Source organism: Artibeus jamaicensis, unplaced genomic scaffold (assembly GCF_021234435.1).
Source record: "Artibeus jamaicensis isolate MK-2021 breed Jamaican fruit bat unplaced genomic scaffold, CSHL_Jam_final contig_387, whole genome shotgun sequence".
NCBI classification, from domain to species: domain Eukaryota; kingdom Metazoa; phylum Chordata; class Mammalia; order Chiroptera; family Phyllostomidae; genus Artibeus; species Artibeus jamaicensis.
In genome coordinates this window covers 45,331,292-45,345,294 of record NW_026521812.1, presented here as the reverse complement: position 1 = coordinate 45,345,294, position 14,003 = coordinate 45,331,292, and the positions used below count along the sequence as shown (strand labels likewise).

The following is a 14,003-nucleotide window of genomic DNA, read 5'->3' as shown; positions in this document are numbered from 1 at the left end:
TTCTGCCTATTGATAAATTCCATTGATGTGTTTTCTGATTCTGCTTTTAGTTACTCTCATTAGAGTGTGAACTGGAAAAGTAATTAGACTGTAGAAGTGATCTGTCAGATTTATTGGTTATGACTGATTTTAGAGGAACAAACATATAACTAGCATAACAAATTATAATGCTATGTTATAAAAGTTATAAAACATTTTAGATTTAGAAAAGAATAATATAATTGAATTTTCAAAACTAACTTCTTTTTGGCTGAGCATCAGTCCTTTGGGGCTTTTAGACTCTGTTACTTTGGGGATTGTATTAAGGATAATAGTTATGGCATTTGTGTTTAGCTCTGCCTATAGTGCACGTTGAATTTGTTCATATATCAGTGATAAATTATTTAATTTTTAATCCTCACTCGAGGATATGTTTATTAATTTAGAGAGAGAGGAAGGGAGAGAATGAGAGAGAGAAAAAGAGAGAGACAGACAAACATAAACATCTGTGTTTGCCTTTCATGATCAAACCTATAATCTAGGTATGTGCTCTGACTGGGAGTTGAACCTGCAACCTTTTGGTTCATGGGACAGTGATCCAACCAACTGAGCTACTCAGCCACGGCTACTCAGAGTTATTTTAAAAAGAGCAGATATAGTTAGTGAATGGTTTTTTTGGGGGGGTTAAAACTATGTTTTCATTCTTTTGAGTTTTATTAATAGCTCTTCAATTTGGACTTAGAATTGGTTTAATGTCAACTTTGTCCTGTCTACAAAGGGGAAAGCTCATTTATTTTTCATGCTTCTTTGTCATGTTGTTCCCTTTGCTTCTGAGAAAAGGGCACCGACCCATTTAGATAGGGAAGTTTAGGCTATTTATAAATCTAGGCAGGTTAATTTCAACTGACAGCGTGGTGATGTCTTCCTTGATGAGTGACGCACATGTGTTTGGGCGGTGCTGGCATTCTGTTTTCACTTACCGTCAGGAATCAGCTGGAGGGATTTGCTTTGGGCTTTGGTATTGACGTAGGTACTAGGTACAGATATGTTTTAGGAAACATCTCATTTCCATATAAATGAAGAAAGATTAAGAAAAATTAGGTGGCCTGCCCTTAAATTCCAGCTGGTATCATGAGGATGATGAAAATGTTTCTTTTGACTTTCTGGAAAAAACAGCTTTGACTGTGTTCAAGCAAAGTGAGATCATTACAGGTTTATTCAGAAATACTTTTTGTACTTATTTTTTTGAATAGTTTTTAAATATCTATGTACGCATTTATTTAAAAACTGTTTTTTCTTTAAACTCCAACTTTAATCTCTTAATAAGTTTCATAGATAGCTTCTCTTAAGAAATTTGTGCAGTGACATCAGTAACCTTGTCAACCTGATTTTAATGAAAGAAGAGCCTAAGAATTCATTGTCCATGACAAAACTGTGGTTCTCCTTTTAAAAGATGTAGTAAATATCAGTTTGATTAAAATGGGCTTCTGTGATTTTTTTTAAATTTGTGAATGTCACGAGATCTCACTTACCATGTGATCTCACTTACATGTTTAATCTAATGAATAAAACTGAAGAACAAAAATAGAAATAGGCATGGACACATGGAGCAGACTGACAGCTCCCAGAGGGAGGGAAGGGGGTGGAGGGAAAGATTAGCTGAAGAACACGTATGAATAACCCATAGACAAACAAGGGTGTGGGGACCGCCAGAGGGAAGGGGCTGTTGAGGGCTAGGTGGAGGCACACGGGGACATCTGTTATAGTGTCGACGATAAAATAAAGGACAGAAAGGAAAAATAAAGAGTCTCACTTAAACGTAAATTATTGCATGCTACATATTACCCAGAATCCAAACATTCAGATTATATTTGTTTAAATTCTGTTTCTTTCCAGATAAAGTGATTTCATAAATGGGAGTTTTATCTTCTTAAATCACATCGATCACGCTCAGAAATAAAATTTGACACGAGTGTCAAAACATCAGTGGTTGATTTATTACTAGCTATTATATCGTTTCTGGACCCATAACCTTCAACAAAGCCAGTGCTGGGTAATTCTTGAGGACGTGTGGGCTCGGGAATGCTGAATTGGTTCTCTGCTGCCAGGGTCATGCTATTATTGCCTTTGTGGATCATCATGCTGTAAGGGCCTTATTGTGTGGCACACAGCACACTGCCGTGGTTCAGGGACCAGGCATCAGTTTGCTCAGGTCCACTTGCGGTTGGGGGAGTAGTGTGGAGCCACTGCTTCCAAGTGGATTCCTGCATGAATAGAACTGTGATCTGTTAGGATCAACTGGCCCTCCTTTCCAAGGCGTATATTGAAAAGCTTTGGTCTCTCTCAGGTTCAGTTTTTGGCCTCTACAGTCATCAGCCGTCTGTAGATGCATAGCTGCTGCAGCAGCATTTATTCCTCGGTCCAGGGGTTGTTTGGTCATCAACTCCTTATTCTCCCTCCTGGGATATCTCTTGCAGGTTCCCAGTGGCTGGGCCTCCAGTTTATAGCTGTACTCAACTCAGTGGTAAACTCTGGGACCTTTGTGTAAAAGTGCATGCTAGCCTCCTGCTCTGCTTGTTTATAGCCTTGCTAATGGAACAAGATTTGGGTTCATAGTTTAGCATTGCTCGTTACAACCCTGTTGCCATGACCGACTTACTTTGCTACCCCACTTTTCATCCCAGGTGGAGACAGAACTTATCAAGGAGTGTCAAAGTGGCACTGACATTTTCTAGCTGGGGTGGACTGAGGGTGAGGGCCGGCAGGTGCAGTGCTGAGTGGGCTTCTCCAGCTGACGGGAGAAGACCAGATGTGGGCCTCAGTGTCCTTCAATGCCAGCCATCGAGGGTTCTCTGCTTTCATGTGCCTTTCAGCTAACAACTGTTCAGTCTTTATTGTGATAATTCTTTACATTCTATTATGCTTTATGGTTACAAAGAACTTATACATCACTTAACGTTCTTTGACCCACTCAGATCAACCCCGGTTCATAGGCAGGTTACTTATTTTTATCCAAATTTTATGAATGCAAAAACTGAGGTGTGATCCAAGACCACACAACCGAAGCGAAGGAACTACATTTAAACTCAGGTGTTCTGACTCCAGGGTCCATACCTTTAGCCATAATGCTGACTTGCACATATACACCAAACTCCCTGCCTCTCCATCCCACAATGGTTTCTGTTGCCCTTATGCCGCAGCTTCCTTGGTTTATTTCCCAGCTCTGAACTTGCACTTTATTGCTTGCCTCTGTGCCTTTGGTCACACTGTTTCCACTTCCACCTGTTCCTTTCAAAATTCTCATTCTTTCCAAAATTAAGTTTATAAGATTATAAAGGTTTCAAGTGCACAATTCTATGATACATCACCTGTTTATTGTATTGTGTGCCCACCGCCCAAAGTCAGATCTTGTCACCATGTATTTGACACCCTCACAGCCTTTACTGCCTTTTATCCTCCTTCCCTCTAGTAACCACCATGCTGTTGTCTGTCAGTTTTTATTTATTTTTCTTGTTTGTTCATTTGTTCTCAATGTTAGAGCCCACATATGAGTGAAATCATAAGGTTCTTAATTTTTTCTCTTATTTCACTTAGCATGATATTCTTAAGATTCATCCATGTTGTTTTTCTGGATATTTACCTGAGAAATTTGAAAACATTTATTTACAAAGATGTATGCACTCCTATGTTCATTGCAGCATTTTTCACAGTGGCCAAGACCTGGAGACAACCGAAGTGTCAAAATTCAGCCCTTGAAACTTCGCAACATTCTTCCAAGTGTGAAAGAATCTCCTCTTCTCTAATAGCCTTTTATTTTTACATCACTTTCTTTTTTTTCTGTCCTTTTTTATTGCAGTATTTTATCTGAAGATACACTGAAACTAACCAATTGCTTTTATTATGTAACTGTCAAGTATCAACACCACTGCATCCAAGAAAGAACCAATAATTATTTCTAAAACATTAAGATAGTCATTTGTAAAACTGTATCAGTTGAGACTTTCTTACATTTATGACTAATTAGAAACAAATACCAATCTTAAGAAACACAATTCCAGAATAAGTGCAGTTACACTGAGTACAGATTAAAAAAGCATAAGGAGCTCATTGGCTTTGCTGAACCAGGTGGACGAAAAGTAAAATTGATTTTATATGTTGGTCCCTGTGAATAAATAAATAAACCCCGATCTTTTTCCTGTATGTATGCTTAGATTCCCTGTACAAATACCAGAACGTTCCATTCCATTCACTTCAATAGAATGAACTCTTTGGAAAAAGGCTGATAATCAACTCCATTTTATGCTTATTTTTCCACTTCTACTGATTTTCCAACATATTTAACATAAGCAGGAATATCTTTTCAGTCAACTGAGCAACTGAAGACTCCCGTAAAGCCTCAGAAAAGACCTGACGTCTGGAAGAACTCCGGCAGGTTACATGTACCCTGTGTTGCTCTTGGTTTCCCAAGAAAACCAAGAAAATCTCTTCTTTGCTTCAGACCCCCATGCAAGTTTCTTCTTTTTCTGAGCAACCTGTGAATTTTCAGCTTCCTTTTTGGCTTTTACACAGTTATGGCAGGCAATTGCTTTGGCAATTTTTATACCAAGCTCTTGGGTAGCCACCTGGTTGCTGAGTTCCTCAGCCTACTCAATATTCCACTCTTGCACAGTCTGGTCGATGCTCTTTTCAAGGCCCAACTTCTCAGTTGTTTTCTTTTTCACAGGAGGTTCAAACCTGTCATTGATTCTGAAATACTGAGTAAGTTCCTTCCACTGTGCTTCACTTGAGGACTGTTCACTATGAGATTCTTCTTCATTCTTCAATTTACTTTTTCTGGAGCATTTTCTTTTTTTCCTTCTGAACCTTGAAGTTGAAGTTTTCTGTTCAGAGTGTTCTTTTATGCAATTTTTGAAATTTATTCCACACATGTAAAGGGAATTCCAGGAAGACACTCTTTGTACGCATTTACATTTGCCTCCTCTGTGCCATTTTTTGGTCCACCCGTAGGGAAATCTGAGATCTCTGTTTCTGTAACGGTCCTATGTTCTTTACCTTCCCATAATTTAAGTCCAGAGATCTCTAAAGTGTCTTCAACTTCAGAACTCAACTCAACATCACTTTCATTTAGGCCAGGAGGTAGCAGCCCACTCCACATCTCTTCTTGAGGCTCAAGACTGCAAGAGGTGGCTCTGGAAAGCTGCGCCTTTTCCTGCCTGGCCGTGCAACCCAGAACACTGCAGGCTCTCTTGCAGCAGTGTCACACTCCAGTTCCCAGTGGGACTCCCATCCCGGGCACGGCACTAGGTGCCCAAGGTTCTGGTATAGGACATCTGGCTGGTCAGGAGCCAGCCACCTGGCAGCCATCTTAAGACCTACGTCATTTTCTTATATCATAGTTATTTATATTTGACTCATCTCCTTTTTACATAAGTTGTTTGAATGTTAAAATGTTTCAAGTTGTTTAATGGTATCTCACCATTATATCATTTGTAGCATCCATCTACAGTGCCTTGAACATGGTCAAGTACATGTTGTGTGACTGTTTATTCCATTGGTTTAAAACAAGTTATATCAAGTTATATTTTCACTAGGTTAGAATTAAAGCCTCTGATGGTATCAAAAGGATATGGGAAGGTTCAGTGTCATCCTTTGCCACATCTATTTGATGAGCTTATTAGGAAGGTATACTTCTGATATCCTTCTTATTATATCCTCAGTTTGCGCTGCCTCTTAGGATACAACTTATTTGTTAAAGATCTTATATAAATTGTGACAGACTGAGTACTTTGTTTACATAAAAATAATTTTATTCCAAATGTTCCAAATATTTTTAGCAGTCTCTTATATGGTAATTGCTAGTGGTAATTGAATTTCTTGGGAAACAAAGGAAGGTCCAACTTTTAGTATCAAAATAATTTTTATTTTACACTTCAAGATTTTTTTGTGATTCATTTAAAAGTAAAAATCTCTTTAGAGTTTATACCTAGCTTCAAGAGCATAGCAAGCAGGAAATGTTGAATGTCATTTAAAAAGTTTTTTGAATAGCTCGATAATAATTAAGATCATCTGAACTGTGAAATTGACATAGTCAGTTTGAGATACTCAGTTCAATCTGAACTGGTATGAGGACTTTCTCTATATCTATTTAACTGCTTCCCATTTCTTCCACACCTTTTTCCATTAGAGTGTACAGCGTAAAAACTATGTCACTTCACTGTCAGTAACATCTTAGTTTTATGAACGAGTCCGGCAATTTTATACTACCTTTTTGAGATTAAAGACATGTATACATTTATACAGAATAATGGTGCTATCTTGCTATGCAATTAATGATTGGATCAAAGTTTGAAGCAGCCCCTTTGAAAAGCTTTTTTTTAAATTCTCAAGTATTTACTTGACTTTTAAAAAATTATGTTTTAAAGATGCTTTTTATTTTACTTTGTTGTTGGTAACTAGGTACTTGTTCTGTGACAATTTAACCCAACTTTTTTTATTTGATGTAGCTATTTTGAGAAACATGTGAGGGAATTTTAGGAATTACCCTCAAAGAGTTAGTACATTCAGATTAATGTTCTGAACTATTTTTTTGTGTCTGTGGATGTGGTACAGATCTAATTTGATATATTTGAGCATTTATGAGTTGAGTAGTTTGCAACAGCTAATTTAGGAAAGAAATTTCTCTAGCACAGTGGAGCAAGCTCTGATTAGAGTACCAGGGCTGTTGGGTACTGGCTTGTGACCTTGGGCTTGCTGTCCTTCCACACCCAGCCATAGGTTTTACATGATAATTACATTATCTCATGAATCTCTATCTATTTTTATTCCTTGTGAATTTCTTGTAGGTATAATTTTGAATTTCTTTTCTTCCCAGTTGGTACAGTTTGGAGTGTCCCTACATTCTCTTTAGTTTAAAACTCTTTATTTAAATGAAAAACTAATTTACCCTATAGTAATTTTTTTCCTATTAGTCGTGTAAAGTTTTTTTTTTTAACTTTGGTTACTAATAGTAGTGCTTTTAAAAACAATTGCCACACTGTCCTTCCTTGTCATCTGTGGCCCCCGGGCCAGCCTTCTCTGTTCCCAGGCTGGCTCTCTGTCGGTGCCCCGTGCACGGTCTTCTCAGTATTCTGGCTTCTCAGTTTTCTGCCCTCCTTTTCTCTAGTGATCTTGTCCTGAATCCTACTTCATCTTCTTACCCTTACACTTATACTCCTGACTTTGTCATTGTCAGTAACTGCAGTTCCTTCATAATCTCAACTTGAAGCATCCCTGGCTCTGACCTTCACCTAGAACCTCTCCAGCTCACTGCTTCCAGTACTTCCACCCCAACAATCTTTTGAACCTTACTGATTCTTAAAGTCCATGAATGGCGCAGTCCTGTTACTGTCTCATACTCCCCTGATGGCTCTTCTTCCCTTTGTACCCAGTTTTTATTTGCTTGGCAAAATCCAGTTCTAGTTAAATCTGTCCTCTCTGTCTAAATCAATAACAACCCTGTTGCAGCAACACAGGTCATCTTGCCAACTGCTCGCACTTTAGGACCGGTGCTCCGCAGGGCCACTCACACTGTCTGCCGTCCTGCTGCATGTTCCCGGGCTGTTCACGCTTTCATTCCTTCTTTTCTCTGAACTCTGCCTTCTCTACTCTTACTCTTGCTGATAATCTAGTTTCAAATTTTATTCAGAAGATAGATGCAACTAGAGAACTCTGACAAGCTCTCACCACCGCATGTATCCGTGTTCCACATCAGTGCTCTCACTCTTCCTCCCGGTTTTGAATGAATGTAAGGGTTCCTGTCAACCTCTCTACGTAGACTCCTTCCCTCTTTGTCACCTCTTTAAAGATATGGTTCCAGTCGTTCTTCTCTGCCTATTTCATGAATTTTCTCAAAATCCTCAATTTCCCTTTCTCTACAGAGCATTCCTATCAGTCTGCATAAATATTGTTCTTTCATTATTTAAAAAAATCCTTCTATTGGCTCCGTATTCAGCTAAGTTATTTCTCCTTTCTTTTTCTCTCCTTTATAGCAAAATTTCTATGAATAATTGTCATTACTCATGGTCTCCCATTTCTCTTCTCTCATTCCTTTTTGAATTTTTTGTTTTCTCTCTCCTACTCTGCAGACACTTATGTTAAGGTTGCCGGTTAAAGCATTTCGGCCCTCATGTCACTTCTGTTGATAGCAAACTGCACAAGGTAATTACACTCTTTCTTAGAAACACTTTCCTCACTTGGTTCTAGGCCAGCACATTCTCCTGCTTTTCTTGCAAACTCTTTCATGTTTTTTTCCTCAACTTTGCAGATATATTTCTCACCTTTTGTTGTAACATTGGATTTTTTTCTCTATGCACTCATTTAAATTTACTTGGTAACCTCATTTAGTCCCATGTGTGGTTTTGGTTTTTTTTATTCTCACCTGAGGACTTTTTTTTTGTCATTGCTTGTAGAGAAAGGAAGGGGGGTGTAGGGAGAGAGAGAGAAAGACATAGATTTGAGAGAGAAACATTGACTAGTTGCTCTCTCATATGCTCCCTGACAGGCGGTCAGACCTGTAACCCAGGTATGTATCCCAGCTGGGAATCGAACCTGCAGCCTTTCAGTCCATGGGATGATGCCCCACCCAACTGAGCCACAGTGGCCAGGGCTCTAGTCCCATGGTTTTTAATGTCATCTTTATGCTTAACACTTTCATATATCCAACAGTTAAATTAATACCTTAATAATTATCTTAATGTCTGAATGCATCTCAAACTTACTGTCTCTAAAACTGAACTCCAGGTATCTCAACATGCTTTTTTAATGGCTTTTCATGTTTTAGTTAATGGCAACTCTCTCCTTCAAGTTCCTCAAGGAAAAAGCCTTTGAATCATCTTTAGCATTTCTCTGACTCATATTGCACATTCATTTCATCAGCAAATCCTCTTGACTCTATCTTTAGACTATATCCAAAGTCTCACACCTTTTTTGCAATTACATTTTGTCATCTCTTATTGGGATCATTGTAATATCCTGTAATCAGGCTTGCTGTGTCTACCCTTGCCTATTTATAGGCTATTCACCAAGTGCCAGCTAGAGGGATCCTGTTGAAATGCATTTTAGAGAATAGCATGATTTTGCTCATTGGCTTCCTGTTAACTCACCTACTTTACACATTATCACAGTAAAAGTCAGAGTGCTTATGGTGACCTGCAGGGTCCTATCTGATTTGTTCTGTCTTCCCATCCTATTCTCAGAATTCTTCAACTTCATATCCTTTCACTGTTTCTCTTTCTCTTAACCAAACATTCTGAACTTTTGCCTTTCTCCTGCTGTGCTAAACATGTTCATACCCCTAGGACCTTTGTACTAGCTGGTCCTCCTGCCTAGCACATATTTCCCTGGATATATGCACAATAACTTTCTCAGTCCCTTTAACTCTTCCTTTAAATGTCACCCCTTACTGGTGCTTTCCCCGTCTTCCTATTGAAGGTCACAGTCATCCCACCTGCTTCTCACCTGCTCCCTCCATGCTTTACTATTCTGCATAGCACTTGTCATCATTTAACACACTATGTATCTTATTTATTTTGTTTTTGTCTTTTTTCTGACTGAAATGTAAGTTCCATAGGATAGAATTTTTTCTACTGTATCCTCTGTATCTAGAATTAGTTTCTATAAAATATTAGGTACTTTGTAAATATTTGAATAGCTATGAATTTTTAGCCTTTTCAGTATCATGATTCTTCTGTTATGGATAGAAATTGAGCCTTAGGAGTTCAGTAATTTGTGGAGATGACACTTAAACCCACAGGCAATTACTTTATGTATTATTAATTTACCCATTGGGATACTGTGTGTACAAAGTTGACATCAGGTTAATTGTGTTGTAACAGAAGAAGTCATCAGTATTTCACATTTTATGTCTACTCTTACCCTCAATCATTACCTGTTTGGGAGGAAATAGAAGCAGATTTTTAACATTTAATTCATGTTGAAGCAGTTACTTTGCTTGGTCACAGAGACATGAAGAAAATTAAACTATTTTCTCAAACTAAGCACGTTTTGGAGTAAGAATTCTGCCTTCTAGAAACAAAAAAGGCTTTATTTACTGAGATAAAAAATACTGAATCCAAGGAACTAGAAGCAGCAAGGAATAAATAAGAACACTGTTTCTCTGGCTCAGGTGGTTCAGGTAGTCCACGGTTATGGATCCCACAGGTGGCAGCTGGAATCTGTGTTCATTTTCTATCCATGAATTGTTCTTAATTCAACAGAATCACACATTTTCAGAAATTATCAAGCAACTCACAGTCAAATAGGGAACTGATGAGGGATAGAGGTCACAATCAGAAGGTAGTCACAGATCGTGATGAGTATGAATCATGCTTTAAGTTTTTGCAGCTGTTTTTAGAGTACAGACTGTAGGATGTGTCTAGTTGGCATTTCCTAGCACCTGCCCTATTTGTGGTTCATATTCAAAAGGACTGATTAAGCTGAAAGTAAATTGTACGTATCAAATCCCTGGATTATAGAACTGAAATATGAATCCCAGATCTGTCCCCAAACTCTGGTCAGCTGGCCAGACTGTGGTCATTGCTTGTGTCAGTTCATCCATGTGCCCGAAATGAGAACTTTTCATGAAATGCTAACACTGGGTGGGAGGTGCTAAATTTCAGATGATAATTTAGTTATATGCTAATAACATCGTTTCTTGTGGTTTCAATGAAAAGCCTAAATTGTTTTTTTTTAAATATTTTATTTATTTATTTTTCGAGAGAGGGGAAGGGAAGGAGAAAGAGTGGGAGAGAAATATCAGTGTATGGCTGCCCCTCACGCATCCCCCGCCAAGAACCGGCCTGCAACCCAGGCAAGTGCCCTGACTGGGAATTGAACCTCGATACTCTGGTTCGCAGGCCCACACTCAATCCACTGAGCCATGCCAGCCAGGGCCTAAATTGTTTTTTTATCAAGCTCCTTTAACATAAAGAATCTCAGACTCCAAATTCTGTCTCCCTTCTAGTGGGCAGAGCTAAAATCTATGCCCAGCTCTTTGAGCTTCTGGCTGTTACCTGCTGGGCTTCTGGAGGCTCCTGCAGGCACCCCTAGGGGTCAACTGAGAATCTGAGCAGAGTTAATGCCCAGGTTTTGGGGCACTCCCATGTAGTGCCCTTCTTTTAGGAACTTAGTTTCTCAATTTCCAGCCACCGATAGCTCCAGACTCCATTCTCTCTGACACTTCAGGCTAATAAGACTGTGTCTGAATTCTAGCTGTGTTGTGTCATGGATACTAGGGAGTCCCCTTAGAGCAGTCCCCTTAGGGTGTATGTCTTGTAAATGTTATACTCACCCATTGCCATTCATTTCTTCCAAGAGTCCAACCTTTTTCAGTTTAGGCCTGTTTTGGCCTCTCCAAAGCCTTTAAGTAGTTTGATGTTATATTTTGTTCAGATTTATAATCATTAGATGTGGGAGGATTACTCTGCCATTACTGAAATCTGAACCTCAATAAGTTGGGATACATAGAGTTTTCATTATCATTCAGGTCAAAATGCTTTCTAATTTTCATTATAATTTCTTTAACTCATGAGTTATTTAGACATAGATTTAAATTTTTTTCAACATAAGGATTTTCTAATTGTCTTTTTGTTATTAATTTCTACCATGGTCAGAGAATATACTGTATATGATTTTATTTCTTTGAAATTTGTTGAGATTAGGTTTATAACCCTAATCTATAATCCTAACCCCAGTCTATTGTCAATTAATACTAGTGTTCTTTGTTTACCTATAAAAGATTTGTGGGAGAGAGGGGGGAGACCGGGCGGGGGGTGGGTGGGATGGGAGAAATAGATAAAAAAAATGTACTTGAAAAGTAACTAAATAAAATTTAATATTAAAAAAATAAATAAAAAAATAAATAAAAGATTTGTATTCCTAGCTGTTAGGTATAGTGTCCTGTATTTTTCAGTTAAGTCATATTTGTTAATGATGTTCAAATCTTACTTAGTTTTTACTTTTTTTATTTCAGTAAGCTTTATCCATCAGTTACTGATATTGGTATAGTAAGATTTCCCACTTTATTGGGAATTTATCTATTTCTTCTTTTAATTATGATGTTTCTTCTTATTTGGAGCCCATGTTGTTACATGGGTTTAAATTTAGAATTTTGTCTTCCTTGTGAATTGAACCCTTTAAAGAATGAATTTTCACTTTTTATCTCTGGCAATGCCTTTTCTTTTAAAGTCTTCTTTGTCTGCCATCAATTTAGTGACAGCTTTCTTTGCATTGGTTTTTCATTGTATTTTTCCTTCTTTTTACTTACAGCTTTCTGATTTCCTTATTATTTTCTTTGAAGTAGTTGGGTTTTGCCTTTTTTTAAAATCCCAGTGTGACAATCTGTCTTTTAATTGTAACATTTCGATTGTTTACAGTTAGTATAATTACTGTTTGCATTTGAATCAGCCACCATAGTAGTTATTTTCTATCTCCTTTGCCTGTTTCATGCTTTTCCCCCTTCCATCTCACCATTGCTAACTCATTGACTTCTCAGGCGTATTGTGCATTACATTACTCTGATCTGTCAATGTAAAATGACTTTCTGTTCTTCTTCTTCTTTTTTTTTTTTTAAGGAAAAGATAGAGTTTTTAATACCCCATTGTGTGAACAAGGAATCGTTGGATTTGGGATTGGAATCGCAGTCACTGGTGCTACTGCCATTGCAGAAATTCAGTTTGCAGATTATATTTTCCCTGCTTTTGATCAGGTAAGAAGACTGCATTTTACTATAACTGATCATTTCTGAGTAAGTCAATGGAGTACTGAAGTTTTGCTTCCAGTCTTCTACCCACTACCTTAGCAACTTTTTGTTATCTTTCAGCAAGTGCATTACAAGTTATGTTGTTATAAGCATGTATTTAAAGATCTATACTTGAACAATAATTAAATAAATTTAAAAAATTAAATTAAAGATCTAATCACATGTTTCAATAAAATGGATGAGAATAAAGTTCTTGTTGTGATATGCCCCTTCTCTTTTCCCTCCTCAGATTGTTAATGAAGCTGCCAAGTATCGATACCGCTCTGGGGATCTTTTTAACTGTGGAAGCCTCACCATCCGTTCCCCCTGGGGCTGTGTAGGCCATGGGGCTCTCTATCATTCTCAGAGTCCTGAAGCTTTTTTTGCCCACTGTCCAGGAATCAAGGTATCCTTATTTATGTACTTTATTTGATCTCCATTTGATGTTCCCATTTTGGTTCATTGTACAGTATTAATATTAACTAATAAGCTTATCTAGAGGAAAGCAAAGAAGATTTTTGGAATTCGTATAATTGTTCTTTTTAAGAGAGATTAGTATTTTTTAGATCCACTAATCCATTGCTGAGGTTTACAGAATATTGATTTTGAAGTAGCACCTGGCTTGACCCTGATACTAATTTCAGGCTTCAAAGAATAAGACTAAGAACATAGCTGGTTTATCTTTCCCCTCTTTTAAACCTAAATCCATTAGGTTCACTTAATGGATTCTGGGGTAAATTAATAAATGTACTATTTAATTCATAGTCAGAGGAATAAGACTTGCTTTTTAGTGTATTTCTTTTTAAGTAGACTAAAAGAAGCCTTCGTTAGCTAGGAGTGCTTTTCACTCCAGGTAAGGTAATATTTGCTCAACCAATTAATTTTGAAGTATCTTTCTTTTATAGCCTTGCACAACAGTCTTAGGTTTCTACAACAGCTTAAATCTTTCAATAAAAATATTTGCATATTTTGTCTGAATTTTTTATATTATCTCCTTTTTTAGTTCTGTGTACTGGAGAGCTTCCAGGGAATCATCGTAAAAACACATAAATATGTCCACCCAGGGCTGTGTGTCTGTTTTTTGATAACATAAATGGGTTGTGGATGTGTTTATGTTTTATTTTTTTTCCTACTAAAGCAAAGTCATAAAGTTTTCTCAGTTGAATACAAATTGCATAATTTTTTCAATGTGAGCTGGAAATGGTAAGTTGTCACCACATTTGAGGTGACAGTTTTATTTGTGCTTAAG

At 37.6% G+C, this 14,003-nt stretch overlaps 1 protein-coding gene and 1 pseudogene across 2 annotated transcripts in view; one reads left to right on the top strand and one right to left on the bottom strand.

The window, feature by feature from the left end:
• The window catches only part of BCKDHB (branched chain keto acid dehydrogenase E1 subunit beta), a 189,963-nt gene that overhangs the window by 32,176 nt on the left and 143,784 nt on the right, over positions 1-14,003 (top strand). For both annotated transcript variants that reach the window (XM_053664756.1, XM_053664755.1), the window contains exons 4-5: positions 12,588-12,721; positions 13,005-13,160. In XM_053664756.1, the coding sequence (XP_053520731.1) occupies positions 12,588-12,721; positions 13,005-13,160 (290 nt within the window). The remainder of the gene's footprint in view (positions 1-12,587; positions 12,722-13,004; positions 13,161-14,003) is intronic.
• On the bottom strand, positions 4,413-5,345 carry LOC119047447 (protein FAM204A-like; annotated as a pseudogene).